The sequence below is a fragment of the Triplophysa dalaica genome, chromosome 19, assembly GCF_015846415.1.
Source record: "Triplophysa dalaica isolate WHDGS20190420 chromosome 19, ASM1584641v1, whole genome shotgun sequence".
Taxonomy (NCBI): Eukaryota; Metazoa; Chordata; class Actinopteri; order Cypriniformes; family Nemacheilidae; genus Triplophysa; species Triplophysa dalaica.
In genome coordinates, this window is record NC_079560.1 from 15,977,103 (window position 1) to 15,991,333 (window position 14,231).

Sequence of the window (14,231 nt, forward strand, 5' to 3'; positions counted from 1 at the left end):
GATGAGTACATGGTGGTCATAAAGGGATGGACATGGTCAGAAACAATGCTCAGGTAGGCCGTGGCATTTAAACGATGCCCAATTGGCACTAAGGGGCCTAAAGTGTGCCGAGAAAACATCCCGCACACCATTACACCACCACCATAATTACAATAATGAGAAATTAAACGGGTGTTCCTAATAATCCTTTAGGTGAGTGTAGATGTTTCTTTCTACTTTACTGCCTTAGACATCAACAGTCCATTCATTCAACACACACGAAGAAAAACACAACAACTTTTTCAGAGGTGAATGATTCTTGGAATGGATCATGGATTTTTTTTCTCTTTTTCTCTGTGATGAGAGTTCTGTCTTTTTTCTTTGCAGGTTCTTGCAAACTATTTTAGGCCAATTTAACTTGTTTTTTTCCTTTCGATATTCATCCATCTCACCCCCATTCCAGTTTCTTTATTGATTAGCAAACATGCGACTGTTAGAAATCCATTTTACAAACAGACAACTGAAAAATACATCCATCGATTTTGAAATTTAGCAACAGTATTAGTCAAAATCTACAGTATTTATGCTAGGTGTATGACACTGTACTAATGTGGTGTAGTAAAAGAGTTGTACAAATGATCAAAATCCATTCTTGAAGTTCACACAGAAAGTTTTGCCCTGACTCTTTCATGTAAAAAACAACAAGACGACCTGTCATGAGCAACAGGGTTATTGAGAGAGAAACTGAGCCGTCTCAGGGGGTTTTACAGAACACATTCAATACAATTGTTCTGGAAATGTGGGGTGTATAGCGACATCACTGAATGTTTGGATTCGACCTTCATAGGGACATGCTACCTAACATCACATCAACAAATGTACACTGGTCCTTCTTTAAGGAACTATAAACTTATATCTTAACTGTTAATAGCAACGTATGTAAATATGATAATTAAAAAAATATATACGCATACATACATATTTCTTGCTTCAATTAAACACACTCATACAGATGCCGGCATGCTATAGGACAATATTGAAGATTACAGAAACAGAAACAGATCCGTTTCTGAAGGACCAGGTCTCTGAAAAAAGTGGAGTGCCAAATATGGCAAAACAGGATCTCAAAATAAACACAGAAAGAAAATATTTAAAGCGTAGTGTAATGATGCAAGTCTGCTAGTTAACAAAAAGACACAACGTTAGGTTTAAGTCACTTAAATAAGCATTTCACTTAAATAAGAGTTTGTATTAGGATGGTGATGTAACAGCTTCATTCATTCCTACACCTCAAATTAACAGATCAGTCGTTACTACGGCAACCCTTTACAAAATATACACACAAAAAAGAAAAACTCACAAATCTAATAAAAAGTCAGCTGAACACCGACAATAAGGCGTAAATGAAGCGCAAACGAATTCCGAATACATTCAAAACACCTCTGTTCATATTTTTATCGTAATAAACAAAATTCATCCAATGTCATTTTTGATTTCGAAACATCCTCTAGATGTGCGAAATAAATATGAACAGTTGGATACGTTGAACACAACGAAGTGTGTGCCGCATACATTTTCTACAAAGTCCATATTTACACGAAGTGGCACAATAATTTTAATGAAATAAAAATAACTAATCTGGGGGAAACTGAAAATAGAAATGTTTCGAAAGAGTTCGACAGAGACGGCATTTCATTTCTTCACAAAGGAAAGAGATGCCTTTAAGGGGAAAGATGTCAAGCGAGTGCATCCAACAGGGTTGAAGCCAAAATGGCGCAAAGTGCAGATGAATTTACACATCAAATTATATACTGGACGTTAAATGGGTTAGGAGAACGTGTTCAGTTAAAAAAAATACACAGTAGTCACAAATGTTGTGAGTTACTGATCTCTGGTCGTGCACAGTGAAACAAAATGTTTCCTCGCTGAAACATTTCGCATTCAATCTCAGCAAAAATGAGAGTTTGATACAGAAATGCGGAGATTTCAGAGTGACACTGCAATCCCTACGGACGTCTCATATTTTCACATCATCTCCTTTACGGAGAACGCTGTTGCTCAGACCGTTTCTAGAAATACTGAAAACCGTCTTCAAAAAAATGAAAGACCTTTTGTCTTTCCATCCCACATACTTTAATCAGCCTACAAAAACAGCAACTAAAAATGACAGTCCTTCTCCGAAGAAAAGTGTGATGCCGTTTGCCTCATCGTCTCCATGAGCGGCTCTCGTAATCGTCGTCTTCGTCATCGTCTTCCTCTTCTTCCTCTGGAAGCAGGAAGGGGCTGACTGTCTCCTATAAATTCATCAAAGATCAGTATGAGACAAAAAAACTGTGATAAATGATTATGTAAAAATTGTTTTTTTTTTCCCAGTTTCTCCACGTATTATGTCCAAAAAAAACTTCAGAGATTTCTTTTAAATACGTACAAAAAAATGACAGAAAAAAACAGGCTGCCAAAAATTTTTAGCTTTATTTACAGGATTTTGGTAACAGAATATTTTGGAAAATATTTATCCTGTACACCATAAAATTACCGGAAAAGATGGCAAATTTACCATGAAAAAGGGGATAAACATGTAATTTTAAAGCATCCCAGCTGGCAGAAATTTTTTGTTTGTTTACGGGACTTATTTTAGTGTATAATTGTGAAAATCATTACATGTAATCCTGGAGTGTTGACATCGTCCTTTAACTCCTCTTCTGGTTCAGTGGACACAGATGGAGTTTTAGGTTTGTACCAGGAGATCTGCAGGACTCGACCTTTGAACTTCGCCCCTTGATTGGCAGCCTGAAAAAAAAGAGATCCCTTTGTTAAATTTCTGTTAGCTTTAAGCAATGAAAAACGAAAAAGAAAACTTAAGAAGGCACAGTACGTTCTCAGCTTCACTCCGGGTTTTGAAGGTCATCACCACACTAGTAGCATCCTGCTCACGGAGCTCCTCGATCTCTCCAAAATTCTATAAAACATAATAAATTTGTCACATAGATTCATCATGCGCCAAGAAAAAAGTTTATTAATACATAACTAAACAAATGTAAAAGTCTTACAACAAAATGTGGCAAAAGTTCTTCTTTCTCTTCTTGTGTAAAGCCAAAAATGTTGATAGCTCGAGGGCGGTGATCCACCACCATATGATTGCCCCCTCCACGCCCCCTGAGGCTCCGCCCTCGGCCCCTACCCCTGCCTCGAGTTTGGGCTGTCGTTGGTTTACCACGCCCAGCGTGTATGAGTCCCAGCCGTTTTGCCTGGGAGAAAAATTCAGAATATAGTTTTAAAAAAATGCATTTAAAAGTTGACTGTAAATAAAGTGCATTTTTAGACCACTGCTATCCAAAAAAAAGAGATGATGTCAAAATTTGAATTTCACACAAAAATGAAAATGTCTTAAAATAAAGTTTTAAATATTGTGACCAAGTCAAATTCATTTTCCTATATGATCATATAAGTCTATATAACTTGTGTGCTATACATGCAAAGATTAAAAAATCTGAACTATGGCTAGAAATGTGACATTAAGTATGCAACACTTGAATCGGATTCACAGTTCTAGATTCACTCAAGCAGTAATATGCCAGAACATGCAAGAACTAGAGATGAACCAATATATCAGCCAATGATCGGTATCAGTCGATAAAAGCTATTTTTCAAAACAGCCGATATTCAGTGCCGATATATCCTGTCAATAAAATGAGGACAGGAAAAGGCAACGAATTTGTGCTCTGCATTCAGAAAATGTTTGGAAACATCACCAGTTTCATGTTCAATACTGATAATCATTAAATAAAGCAATAACATTTCATTTTAAAAAACGGTATCGACAGATATCACTTTGAATAATCGTCTATCTGCAGAGAAATTTAGCAAAGGTGCATCTCAGTAAGAACCCATTGATAACATTTAACAAGAGATGAACCGATATTTATTGGCAAATTTTTCATCAATTTAATACCAATGGCAAATCAGAAATAGCATGAAAAAGCAGATACCGTAAAACTTTTCATCTGCTGCTTTCATAAATAAGCGAGTAATAACGATTATCAGCTCATAGTTGTTTGTTAAAAACAAACTGGAATGGTACAAGTATATCGTAAGTAGTGATGCACTGAAAGAAAAAATTATGGGTCGAAACTGATACAAAAATGACAGAATTGTTCATTTAAGCAATAAATTCTTATAACAAGAAAACTAATCAAAATGATTTTAGGCAGCTATTCCATCCGTGGCCAGGTCTCTTTGGGTGTGCCACAAAAAAAGATGAGCTTTTGAACTTCAATATAGCTCTTAGAAACTTTAAATCTGTTTTACCCTGCCTGCACATTAAGTTTAAAAAAAGCCCCCACTGACCAAATTTTAAGTCAATGTAGTTCCTCTTTCTTCCATTAATTGTCTTTCCTCGCTTACATTTCTCGCATAGAAGCAGATCAAACTTTAATGTTACAAAGAGCACCAGCGTGAGAATGAGAGATGTGTGTTGGTTCGGTCGAGTCCTCAGGGTCCTGTAAGTGCTTACACTTTAATGTGCAGGAAATGCACTGTAATGACATGCACATTTCCCCTCGGCTAATTTAAGCCCGGCACAGGTTTTTGTTTCAGTAATCCTTCGTTAAAACCGAATATGAGATTGTGTCTGGGTGAAATGGATTACAGATTGTGATTCTGTCACATAACAGCATGCTCACCTCCACCTGCAGCTGACCCAACCTTCTCTTCAGGTCTGTGGTGTCCTCTCCTGCCGTTAGCTTCTTATGAAAATCCAACTCTGCGTCCAGCAACTCTTTCTGGGCCTACATGCAAAGTCCCTCGGTTTAGTTAAAGCCATACTGAAGAATCAAGAAAACATCTGAAACGGTGAACAAGAGTGTCTCACGTCTGTTTTTGTTTTTGCCGCGTTAGCAGTGGCTTGCGAGGTCGGGCTGATCTCGTTCTTCAGCTGCGAGATCTTCTCCGTCAGCTCTTTGAGCGTCTTCATGATATTTGCTCTCTCCTCCGGCTTCCTCTCCAGACGGTTTATCAGTACCTGCAGATGGGCAGCTCAGGTTTATATGCAGGCATCATTTCAAACTCCGTTTTTTGTTCTGCATCAAGTGCTTTCGTACCTTTTGACATTCGATCTGTTTCTCGAGCATTTCTTGCTTCTTTTTCCTCATGTCCTGCTGGAGCTTCAACGCCTCCTGAGGGCCAGAGGTCAGAGGTGGTGTGAGCTCACTCATAAGTACATTCCAGACTGTGCAATCTAAGCAGTCTGAACTGCTGCTATCGGTTTACGCTTGACGAGAAAGGAAATACTCACCTGCTTCTTTTTCTGAACCTCCTGAGCTTCGAGCACCTTGGCTGTCTTTCCCAATGATTTAGATGTGGTTTTCAATACCGTACGTGAGAACGGACTTTTCGGTAGAGTTGAGGGTGGCGTCAAACCCTGGTTTAACACAACAATAAAAAACAAATGCTGATTACGTGTATGTACATTATGAGTGTAAAAAAACATTTCAGTGACCCTAAGCCTTTCTAAGCTTTGCATATGCGTGTTTGTTACCACTGAGGGCTCTTGGCTAGGGCTGGTTGGTTCAGCGCCGGCAGTGGTTCCTGCAACTCCCGTTGCTGTCTGTTGTTTGGGGAAGGTATTATTCAGTACGTAAGATCCGGCATTGTGCTGCTTATTGATGACCTGCAGACGCAACAAAGTGTGTTTAGCATTAGCATTAGACTGCAGTCAGTGCTGCGTTCGTCCGGGTATTAATAATACCGAACTATAAAGCATCAGTGGGACATCTGACCTTGTGTGCTGCGGGATGCTGTTGGCCAGGGTTTGGGATCTGGCTGGGTCCCTGCTCCAGTGAGTTAGACGTGGCCTCTCTGTGCCAGTATACTCTTATAAAACGGTTATTCAGAACAGCTTCTGTACTCGATATGGCCCTCCGAGCCTCATCGTTTACCGTGTATTGGATTAACGCTGCCTCTGGGTCGCCCCCGAACACAACCTAGGAAAGAATCGCAGCCATTTATGATACATAACAGTGAAAAATTCAAAAAAATATTGAGTTGAACAACAATACTCTACTATGAGTAGAGCATGTTTAGAGCAGCCAAGCTTATACAAATCACAACGCAACAAACTTTGAGGAAAATAATCAGAAAATGAAATAACAATACAAAGGGACAAGACTGTGGAATTCTTTACACTAACATATATCAGGCATGTGATCAAAAAAGAGAACGCACCATCGCCCAATCCCCCCTTTTTAATGTTACTAATTAAATGATCCTTAATGTAAAGAATACTGTGGCCTCAAGAGACTTCCATACACAGCCACAAGATGGCATATCTGTGTCTTTCATACAGCGTTTGTCTGAATTAATCTGCAGGTATTGCAGTTTTAGATAATTTAAATGTATGCTTTCAGTCCAGACTTCAATAGGTTTATAATAGACAGTGACTAGATCAGCCATTTGTATAGTTTCAAGCCATCAAATTGTGGAATGGCTTATTTTAGTCTCTGTATATAGATAATGTTAAATCAAATCATAGAGACGTCTCAACTTCAAGACTCAGGATTTTCTGTTTCTGTTACAAAACGCTGTTCAGTTACCCACTTAATTAAAAGTTAAAACTGTGTTTGGCTTCCATTAGTCTGTTTGGTCTCTCTGGAAACATAAAGATAACTCCCAAAATTTATGCATTTATAAAAGCGGTGCATGACGTAGAGAGTAGAAAGGATCCTGTTGGGCGGCTTTATAATTACCACGCGCAAATCCCCCTCCCCCAATCCCGCCACTAATTCAAATAAATCAAATTTATGCAATTTACGCTGGTTATCCCAGCAATGTAAAAAAAAACACTGAAATCCGTGTATACGGAAAAATCATATCCCGAATATTAATTTTGCTTGTGTTTCCAAGGTTAGGTTATTAAAGGGATAATCCACCCAAAAACAAACAATTCTGTCATCATTTACGTGCCCTTACGTTATTTCTAACCTGTTAAAACTTCATTGCTTTGAGGAACACAAAAAAGATATTTGGTAGAATGTTTGTAACCAAACCATTCTGGGTCACTGTTGACTTCTATAGTAGGAAAAAAAATCTACAATGGAAGTCAATAGTGGCCCAGAACTCTGTAGTTTCCCCACATTCTTGAAAATATATTTTTGGTGTTCAACAGAAAAATGAAAGTTACACAAGTTTGAAACAACCAAAGGGCGAGTTTTCATTTTTGGGTGAACTGTCCATTTAATAAAAATTTCAGCTAAAGCCTACGTCATGGATATGAACTGTTGCAAAATATAAAAGCGCAAAAGCCTGAAAAACTTATCACCTGAATGTTGACTATGGTTCCAAACTTGCTGAAGTGCCCGTTGAGTTTGGTGATGTTGTTTAGCTCTCGGGGGATTCTGCGCACCTCTAGTTTGGTGTTGACATAATGGACCTTCTTCTGGAAGGTGGGTTTATGTTGGTTATTAAAATTTTGCCTGGAAAACCAAAAACACTTCTTTATATCAAAAAACCAGCACAAATGTTTCTATTCTTATAGTTTCCATTTTGCAACATAAAAAGTAACGCATGAAATAAATCTAAGATTCATTTAACTTTATGTGCTCCTTGTTGAAAAGCGTCTAAAAATATATATTTTTTTTCCAATTTATCTAGACTAACCAGAGGCAACTATGGTAAGGAAAAATGAAAAAGTGGTACTTTTTGTAAAAAAGAAATCTAAATAAATCTTACCTGTCCATCCAGGGTTTTTTAGCTTGAGAACCATCAGCAGACGGCAAAGTTCTCTTTCTGTTCTCCTGCTCTGAGTTGTACCTCACCTCATTGCTCGACACGCTTGTGACCGACGGCTCAGTCTGAATCACAATATTAGCAGCTAAAAATACAAACACACCTCCGTTACATTCAATTCGGTCATCTAAGAGAAACATGATTTTAAACATCATCAGCCATACACCAGAAATGGGATTGATTCTCTTTCACACCCGTTACCTCGTGAGGTCTGTCCATCTCCAGAGGTGAGGCCGATGAGGTTGGGTCTCTGCGTCTGAATGCGGGGGATAAAGTGACGGTACTGAGTTCTGCCCGGCCCCGTCAATCCCGGGGCTTCTGGGTTATAACCCTCAGGATCGTAGTTGTCTGTATATAAAAGGCAACATGAGGGATATTGTTTTAGATTTGTACGCAAAACATATTCAACAACACTACAGTAAAGAATTTTTTATTTTAGAACTTGTGTGATTATGTTATTTTAAAATGTCACAACATCGCCACCGCATGGTCAGAGTTGTTAATTGCGGCCTCAAAAAGAGTTTCGACCTTAATTATAAGACACATGCATACAATGCATACACATTGACAGCAAGTTGCAGAAACAGCAGAAGGAAAGCGCAGTGGCAGTCTTACATTCAGACAGACTGTACTGAGGATGAAGAGAGGCAGAGGAGGAAGAAGGAGGAGGAGGTGGAGGAGGAGGCGGAGGATGAGGAGGTGGTCCCAGACCAGGCAGGGCCAAAGGAGAAGAAGTGCTGCTTCTGGAGTGAGGCCGGGTGTCAATCCCAGTGGTTGGGATGTGAGGAGACCCTAAAACAAGACAAGAGCAAACTCAAGCATGCTAGACACAGTACATGCAATCCGGCTAAAGTTTAAAATGCAAGTATTGGCGGACTGTAGGAATTTACATTCTACATTGAGAGATTGACAGTGTGAATATGAAGTCTTTGTGACACAATTTGCCCTCAAATTCAAGATTTAGCTTTTAGCTATTTACATTTAAACATTTGGTAGAAAGTTTTAGCCAAAGCAACTTAAAATGCATTCAAGGTCGATTAATATGTTTGTTACCTGGCAATCAAACCCATGACCTTTGAACTGCCTGCACAATACTCGATCAAGAGTTTTTATGAAAATTTATATTCATTATATATTCATAAATAAATAAAGAGTTCCAAAATAAATCAATTAATAGACTAAATAAAAATTTACGTATTTAAAACTGAATTAATTAATCAATTACTGATAAAATATTTAATACAAAATTGTATGATTTTAACTATTTATCATACATTCATTTTAAATAACATGAATTTCTCCAAAATGTAAGGTTATTTAATTAAAATTTGTCCATATTTAATATTTAAATTATATTCTAAATGCAATTGAATAATACAAACCTCATTTCCACCAGAACTGATTGCAACTACATGGATAATGCGAGTAGCATTTGTTTTTCTTACAAAGAACATTAACTGTCAGAAATCAAAGTGACACCTACTTGGCATGGGGTAGATGCCTGGAGGCGGCGGCTGCCCGCGAGGGGGCATGGGCATTGGCATGCCCGGTGGAGGCTCAGTCATGGGCGGCATGGGCATCCTGGGCAGAACGGGGGGAGGCGGAAATGGGATCATGGTTGGAAGTGTGACGTCATCCACAATCAGAGGGTCATTTCCGTGGTCAAAAGGACAGAGATCTCCTCGTATACAAAATCCTTTCTCTGTTCAAAACAATGAGGTTCATTTAACAAAGATATTGTGCCAAACATTAACATAGACTTCAACACAGATGAGCTGCTTGACATGATCATTAAACAATCCATCCCTCAAATCATCCCTGGGGCTGATTCTAACTCCCACCAGTGTGAAAAATACTCCGGGTCCAGAGAGACCAGGTGATAAATATAAACACGGCTCACAGGAGGCCGTATGGTAAAACTGCTATGCCAAAGTCATTAGTGATCCTTTAGAAACCACGACCTTAGAGAATTAAAAAGACACTTTAGTGTTACTGAACTGTGGGTCTGTATCCACGAGAAGCCTAAACTTGTCTCTCTGATCACTTATTTCAGTCAAAACATTTTTTTACTTCTTCATCTTCACATCCTTTCAAATTGGTATGACTTTCTTTCTTGTGAGGAACACAGGTTGGTTTTGTGTTCATATATTGGAAGTAAATTGGGTTTGGTTACCAACATTTCTCAAAATATATTTTGTGTTCAGCAGAAGAAAGAAAGTCACACGGGTCTGGAATGACATTAGGATGAGCAAATGATGAAAGAATTTATATTATTTGGGTGAATTCCTTGTCTTCATGCAGTGACCTTGAACTGGGGTTAAAGGGTTGACATCGTTGGAGTCCATAATATGTTGATGGTTTATAGGCATATAAAAACAAAAGATGAGATTCATGAAAATCAAAAAGTTCAAGTCTAAGCCCCTAAGCACAGCTAGTTAAAAAACACTAGTTCATTATGGGTTAACGTAAAGGTTTACTTTACATGGTGTACATTTAGCAAACAAAATAGTATTTAGAAACGTATGCCATGGCATTAGAGCACAATATTAAACAAGGTATCATTTAAGTTGAACATTTTCACTAAATGATGTTTGTGAGATTTACAAACATTAAATACTATTAAAAACAGACATTTGGTGAAGCTTCAGTCTGAAGATAACAGTGATGAATTACACCTGTTGTCACTTTGTTGCTTCAAAGTCTTTGCAAAAATAGTTCAACATAATTAAGTCCTGAGAAACACTAATATTATTTGTTAGCAGATCCTTTATTATTTTTGCCACCTCAGATTGAATATTTTGCAACTTATGCAACAGCAGTCACATTCATAACAAACAAGCTTCTATTCGACCAAAACTAACCTGATAAATGCAAAAGATAGATACTCTCTTAAAAGTGTCATTCTTACCGTCGTAATCTCTGCAGCGATGTTTGAGCGTGCTGCTCTTGTTGAACGTCTTGCTGTCTGTGTGGTTGGTGAAGTATGCAGACCAGCTCTCTGTGGTGCTGTCGGGCAGGTGAGCAGGCGCAACCACGGATACGGCGTTGGGGACGGCGGGGCTCCCTGAGGAGGGGAACTGGTGCTGGGGAAGCGGTAGAGGCAGCAGAGGGGGTGGATGCATCTGCTGGTGGTGCAGGTTACCCAGGTGGGCAGGAGAAGGGTTGTAAGGCTCAGTCTCTTTCCGCTCCTGTTCGAATTTGGATCTGTGCTCTGTTGAAAGACGCCACATGTGAACTGATAAGGATTCGCTTTCGAGTTACCTGGATTACTTTTGAATCTTCGATATTTTGGAAATGAAGAGATCAAATGTATTGTTTATGTATAGTCATATACATCAGGGGTGGAATGATGGTAAGTAAACTGACTAAATTTTATCAAAAATAATATTTTATGACAGGTCTGTAAGTTTGTAATGATCATCACCTCTTCTCTGATTGTGCTCTCCGTCCCGGCTCTTTCCACAGCTGCCGCTGCGGCTACGACTCCTGCTGCGGCTGTAGCTCCGCCCCCGCGAACTGCCTCCGTGTCGTTCGTGGCGCTCCCGGTATGACTCTCCGCTCTTTCCGTGGCGCTCTGGTTCTCGACGCTTTCGGTCGTCTCTCCGGCGGTCATCTCTGGCCCTGTAGGAAAACATATGAGGGGTCAGAAACATTATTAATGTCAGTGACAGGGCAAAAACGATGTGTTTGATCATTTTGGTGCAGGTTTATATCATGTATTCCATGAAATTGATCATTTGCTGTATAGTTTGTGGTTTTAGAGCTGATACAGGAACAGTCTCTGGCTCAAACAAACAGCTGTTTAACTAAAAATAAATGTGCATTGGTTGAACATGCAAAGACAGATGTGTGGGAGTAAGCGCAAAATAGGGAAATTCTTGTTTTGCAATGTCTAAATTCTACAACAACAGTAAAGTCTGCTGGATGTAAAAATTTGGAGCGTGCTTCATGCTAGCGGTCCAAAGGTCAAAGCAGTTAAAGTACTGGCTCTAACCAAACACACACATAACAATAACTGTACATTTCAGACTATCTGCCATTTGTAAAATACACAAATCCAATTCTATTTAAGGCAAAATTATCCTTTTTATTCAAGTTATACATGTTTTCTTACTAAGATTTGGTTTTACCCAAAACCATTCATTTGATTACAGTACTCAAATTTGTTCTGAATCGTCCACACTTACCGTTCCAGGACCAACCTAGACTCATTGAAATCTGGACGATTTCTCAATGGGCTTCTTCGTCTTCGACTATCCCTGTCATCTTCAACATGAGCAGTCTGAAAATAAATATTACTTTTTAACATCAACAGCAAATGTTATTCACTCCTGCATTATATAATAAAAAAAACACTTGCAAACGGTAAAGTTAATCTATTATTCCGAAGGGCAGTCTTTAAAACTTCCCAAGGAAAAGAGTTTAACACAACTAGTTTAACTCCGATAATGTGCTGTGTTGTGCATACGCACTGGACATGTTAACTGGATGTGATGTGACTACATTACTTGTTAACAAAGGGTGATTGAGAGGACCAAAAGCTAGCAAATAATTAATAATTTATATGGAAATACAAGACAACGTTTTTAAAACACAAAACAGTTTTTATAAAAAGGCCTAGACATTCTGTTTAGCCAAGAGAAGTGTTACTGTACGATTTTCAGATTTCCTTCCAATATTATTCGTATAACTAATATAGTTAAAGATTTTTTTTTACCTCTTCCTTCTCTTCAACCTTTTGCACTGGAGTTTTAGAGTCCTCTTTAGCGGGTGGATTTCCCAAATAATTTTTAGTGGTTAGACATGCAAAGAGATTATCCACAAACCCTGTAGTCTCTGTGAAAATGAAAACCGTCAACCGTATCAGTCATATGCATATAATCATATAATCATAAAGTGCATAACTTCATTTTCACACAGCCTTTATTAAATAAAAAAGACCAATAAGCAATACATGTGAACTCATACTGATACCTTTCTGGAGGAAAACGTCCAACTGATCCGCACAAAGCGCTCTCAGTTCTTTCTCTGGTTTATCCTTCTTCACTAAAGCAACAACGTAGTTTGCCAGTGCAGTTGGATCAGCATCACATCTGAAAATAAGCACACATTAATAACTTTTACACTCTGTATGCATTTAGTTTAACAGTACTACAAAACTATACATTTTTGTTCCCCTGAGATGTCAAGTTTCTACATGCAGGTCTCTGGGGTTGTCTGGTAAGAGCCTTGTACCAAGAGCTCTTCAAGAATGCACTGAGATCACCTCATGACAAGTTTACTGCTTATGCATTAACCACCTACAACACACCTACTGCTTTCCTTAATAAACAGCATTTTAGTACTTAAAAAAAACAGTTAGTATGCTAACATGCCAAGACGCTCCATTTAAAATAACTTGTGTCCTGATACTCAAATACCCATATCACACTGTTTAGATTTCCACACCACTCAACCAAAACCTTCTTAGCTTAGCTTCCTAAAACATGGCATAAAAGTGGGACGTTTGTAAAATTACTCAACATACACAATATATGACTAAAACGCATTTTAACCCACACAACAAATGGAAATCACAATCTGTTTTCAGTGCAGGCACATGATCTGAAAGGCAGCTTGCGTGTTAGCATGTTAGCGGCGCTAGTTAGCTTTAACAGTTCAAGTGTCAGTCTGTTCATCACTTACATGGGTTCAAGAAGTTTAGCCAGCCAGGATTTCAGAGCGTCTACATTATCTATAATCATTCTGACATGCAATGAATTAATACTGATAAAAGGTTGGGCGTTTATGCTTCTAGCATCGTCTAAACACACACTGGGCCTTCTGTAGTCACTGAACGGCGGACGGGCTGTTGGAAGTTCACGCAACGTCACGCGGTAGCGTCACAGGACTACGGCCAATCACAGAACGGCTTTCAAAGCAACGTTAAAAAGCGAATATTCATTTTAGACAATAAACTTACATTTATTTAGACAAACAATGTTTAGTCTTTAATTCTATGTTTCTAAAAAGTTAATAAAGTCTCAAAAGTTAGATTTGCTAGAAAATCAAAAGTCGTTTTTGCAACGCAATTGATATATGGTGGCGTGATATATAGATAAGTGGTGTGAAGCGATGAAAAAATCGATGAAAAAAAGAAGAAAAAAAAGAATTTCAATTGCTGATTATATAAATTAATATATACATATCAAATTAGTTGCTATGTATTAAGCCAAAAACATAGGTTATAATTTAAAGTCTCTAATATAAATACCATAGGTATATACAAATAACTTTCTATTGATAGCAACATTTTATTACCCTCTTTTCATTTTAAATACTCTGCCATTGCCATAATTGTTATTGCTCTTTGCTTTACAATTCCGTTTTCATAAATCATAGGTTTATATTGTGCAAACTAATCGGCATTCCTTATTGGAATTCACTTTTAAAGTGATTGACTAGAGCCTTTAATCAACGCGGTTTGTTAA

General features: G+C 38.2%; 1 protein-coding gene across 2 annotated transcripts; it reads right to left on the minus strand.

Annotated features, from left to right (window-relative positions):
* Positions 1–432: 432 nt before the first annotated feature.
* rbm27 (RNA binding motif protein 27) lies at positions 433–13,610 on the minus strand. Of its 2 annotated transcripts, XM_056731514.1 has the most exons (21): positions 13,447–13,610; positions 12,736–12,854; positions 12,479–12,597; positions 11,949–12,043; positions 11,186–11,382; positions 10,670–10,972; positions 9,245–9,463; positions 8,377–8,553; positions 7,963–8,109; positions 7,705–7,846; positions 7,295–7,448; positions 5,757–5,960; positions 5,516–5,647; positions 5,273–5,398; positions 5,079–5,153; positions 4,850–4,999; positions 4,662–4,766; positions 3,030–3,227; positions 2,855–2,938; positions 2,641–2,769; positions 433–2,273 (listed from the first exon to the last, which is right to left on the minus strand). In XM_056731514.1, exons 1-21 carry the CDS (start codon positions 13,503–13,505, stop codon positions 2,184–2,186), a joined length of 3,024 nt encoding a protein of 1,007 aa, XP_056587492.1. In that variant the 5' UTR covers positions 13,506–13,610; the 3' UTR covers positions 433–2,183. The 2 variants fall into 2 exon arrangements, with proteins under 2 accessions (XP_056587492.1, XP_056587490.1); XM_056731512.1 differs by lacking the exon at positions 8,377–8,553 and having other exon boundaries at positions 13,447–13,609.
* Positions 13,611–14,231: the final 621 nt, after the last annotated feature.

Bases quoted from the DNA above. Each gene is read 5' to 3' on its own strand.
- rbm27 (XM_056731514.1), bottom strand. From the start codon at position 13,505: ATGATTATAGATAATGTAGACGCTCTGAAATCCTGGCTGGCTAAACTT. The intron at 10,973-11,185 runs GTGATGATCATT...GTCTTTCAACAG, and splicing joins AGAGCACAATCAGAGAAGAG to AGCACAGATCCAAATTCGAA. The intron at 7,847-7,962 runs GTAACGGGTGTG...TTGTATTTTTAG, and splicing joins AGATGGACAGACCTCACGAG to CTGCTAATATTGTGATTCAG.